Genomic DNA, 2010 nt, shown 5'->3' with positions numbered 1-2010 from the left:
TCCTCAAAAGGCTAACCAAAATCAGTTAGACCCAAAGCATCATTTCACACACACCCGGCCATTTCCCATTCAAACCAAGCAACTTTTACGAATTACAATCATTTAAAAACAAAAATAAAGATACAACCAACATCCAAACCCTTTCAAAATCAAATAGTAACGAATCATATTCTCTCATGTGCATACTCATACACCCATACTCATACCATACAATCAGATGTACAAATCAACACAACTTTTACATATAAGAGAAAATAAAAATGTAGAAAATTTAAAAAATAAAAATAAAAAATAAAAAATAAAATCCAAAACAACCTCCCTTGTAAAAATGGTGGGAAGGTTTCGAAGACAATGTAATGCATGGATGTATGTATGACTCTAGCGAGTTCCTCTCGCGAGCATGTTCTGGTACTCGTTCTCTTGATATTGCAACAACGCCGTCCGGCTCTGCACCTTCAATTGCTCGTAGAATCTTCTGATGAATTCTTCCGCCTCATCATCAACCTGCCGGATTCCACCATCGTTCTCTTCGTCCCATGAGCAATTCGACACCCTGATCGAGAACGGCGATAATAAGGGGCTCAACCTCTCCCCAACGGCTAGATCAGATCCATCGAATCTCGAATTGTTGGAATACGCCGGCGAATATTCAATTCGAGGCAATACAATAACCGGCGTCCTCTGCTCATTGAAATCATCAAGATCATCGTCATGTACATTGATACAGGGGAAGTAGTGATTCTTGCGCTTGGACGTGTGGAAGAGAACAGGATTTGGGCTGTTGCTACACGAGAATTCATACTCACGTGGGCCATAACGCGGTGTCATGGCACTTCTTGATTGATGGAAGATCAGATTCCCGAAGCCCCTTTTTCCGATGACTTTTCTACTCTTCATCATCAAATTCATATCCATTATAAGCTTTCGCTTTGAAATGATACCTTTCCTCATCATGTAAAAGGCGATTCTCAGGAAATTCCATAGCTTTCGGCCTATGCCTGACATGACAGGCGAATGCGCTTCCATCTCGGAGAAGGGACTCTGAAGAACAAACAATAAAAGATTTGAATTTATGCTTTCAAACGAATAAGATGTTAAGATCGCCAGAGAAGAAGATTTCTTAACAAAATCAATTACCTGAAGAAAGATTATATTAGACAGTGGCAGTGTACTACTCTTCTTTAAGTTATTAGTAGAGAAGAAGAAGAAGAAGAAAGAAGAAAGAAGAAGGAGAGATCTGCATGAGAGAAAATGAGGAGTTGATGGTTAGGTTTTTATAAGAGAGAAGAGTAGGATGGTGGGTCCTTCCCACCGTCCTTTTTTAGTGTCCACACCAACCTACCTGTCTTCTTCTTTTTATTTTTAATAAGATGGTTTATATTAAAAATTGGAATTTGAAATTTTAATATTGTCTTGAATTTGAGATGCAGTGGCTTCATTCCAGCTCAGGGAATAATACGGTTCTGTTCATCAGATCGGTCGCCGTACGGATGTGGATGTCCTGAAAGTCTCTCAGGTTGGATTATCCTCGCCTTTAGATGTGTGGTCTTCCGCTAGATGGTTAAGAATGCAACTAATCAACGGACTTTATTCGATGAGAAATAGGTGATCAATTTAAAAGTTAGGATCTTGTAATTTTTAGGATTTTAAAGGAAACTACCATTCAGGGGGTGATGTGTCTGATCGACGGTCTAGATCACTGCAAAATGGGCTTCATGTGGACAAGGTGTGAGAATCTTATTAGGTGGGCCACACATAATCATCAGTTTAGATCTGATCATTAAATTATTTAAATTGGGCAATTCAGTGGGATCACTATAATCGTGACAATGGCAAATAGGTTTGGGACAGGACGCGTGAATCATGATATGTAAGTAAGCTTATTAAGCTAAATATGGAAACATACCGTGTATAAACTCTGTAAGAGATGAGTGTGATGGGTAAGTATCTTTGGCCTTGAATACATGTCTTAGTCTCCTTCCCTCACCAACGCTAAAGATAAAACCTTAG

At 39.2% G+C, this 2010-nt stretch overlaps 1 protein-coding gene across 1 annotated transcript; it reads right to left on the bottom strand.

Annotated features, from left to right (window-relative positions):
* On the bottom strand, positions 1–1289 carry LOC131239249 (uncharacterized). The gene is made up of 2 exons (XM_058236856.1): positions 1138–1289; positions 1–1041 (listed from the first exon to the last, which is right to left on the bottom strand). Exon 2 carries the CDS (start codon positions 1024–1026, stop codon positions 379–381), a length of 648 nt encoding a protein of 215 aa, XP_058092839.1. The 5' UTR covers positions 1027–1041; positions 1138–1289; the 3' UTR covers positions 1–378.
* Positions 1290–2010: the final 721 nt, after the last annotated feature.

This window comes from Magnolia sinica, chromosome 3, assembly GCF_029962835.1.
Source record: "Magnolia sinica isolate HGM2019 chromosome 3, MsV1, whole genome shotgun sequence".
Taxonomy (NCBI): Eukaryota; Viridiplantae; Streptophyta; class Magnoliopsida; order Magnoliales; family Magnoliaceae; genus Magnolia; species Magnolia sinica.
Note: the sequence above shows the minus strand (reverse complement) of the source record. Positions and strands in the feature narration are given on the sequence as shown.

Bases quoted from the DNA above. Each gene is read 5' to 3' on its own strand.
- LOC131239249 (XM_058236856.1), bottom strand. From the start codon at position 1,026: ATGGAAGCGCATTCGCCTGTCATGTCAGGCATAGGCCGAAAGCTATGG.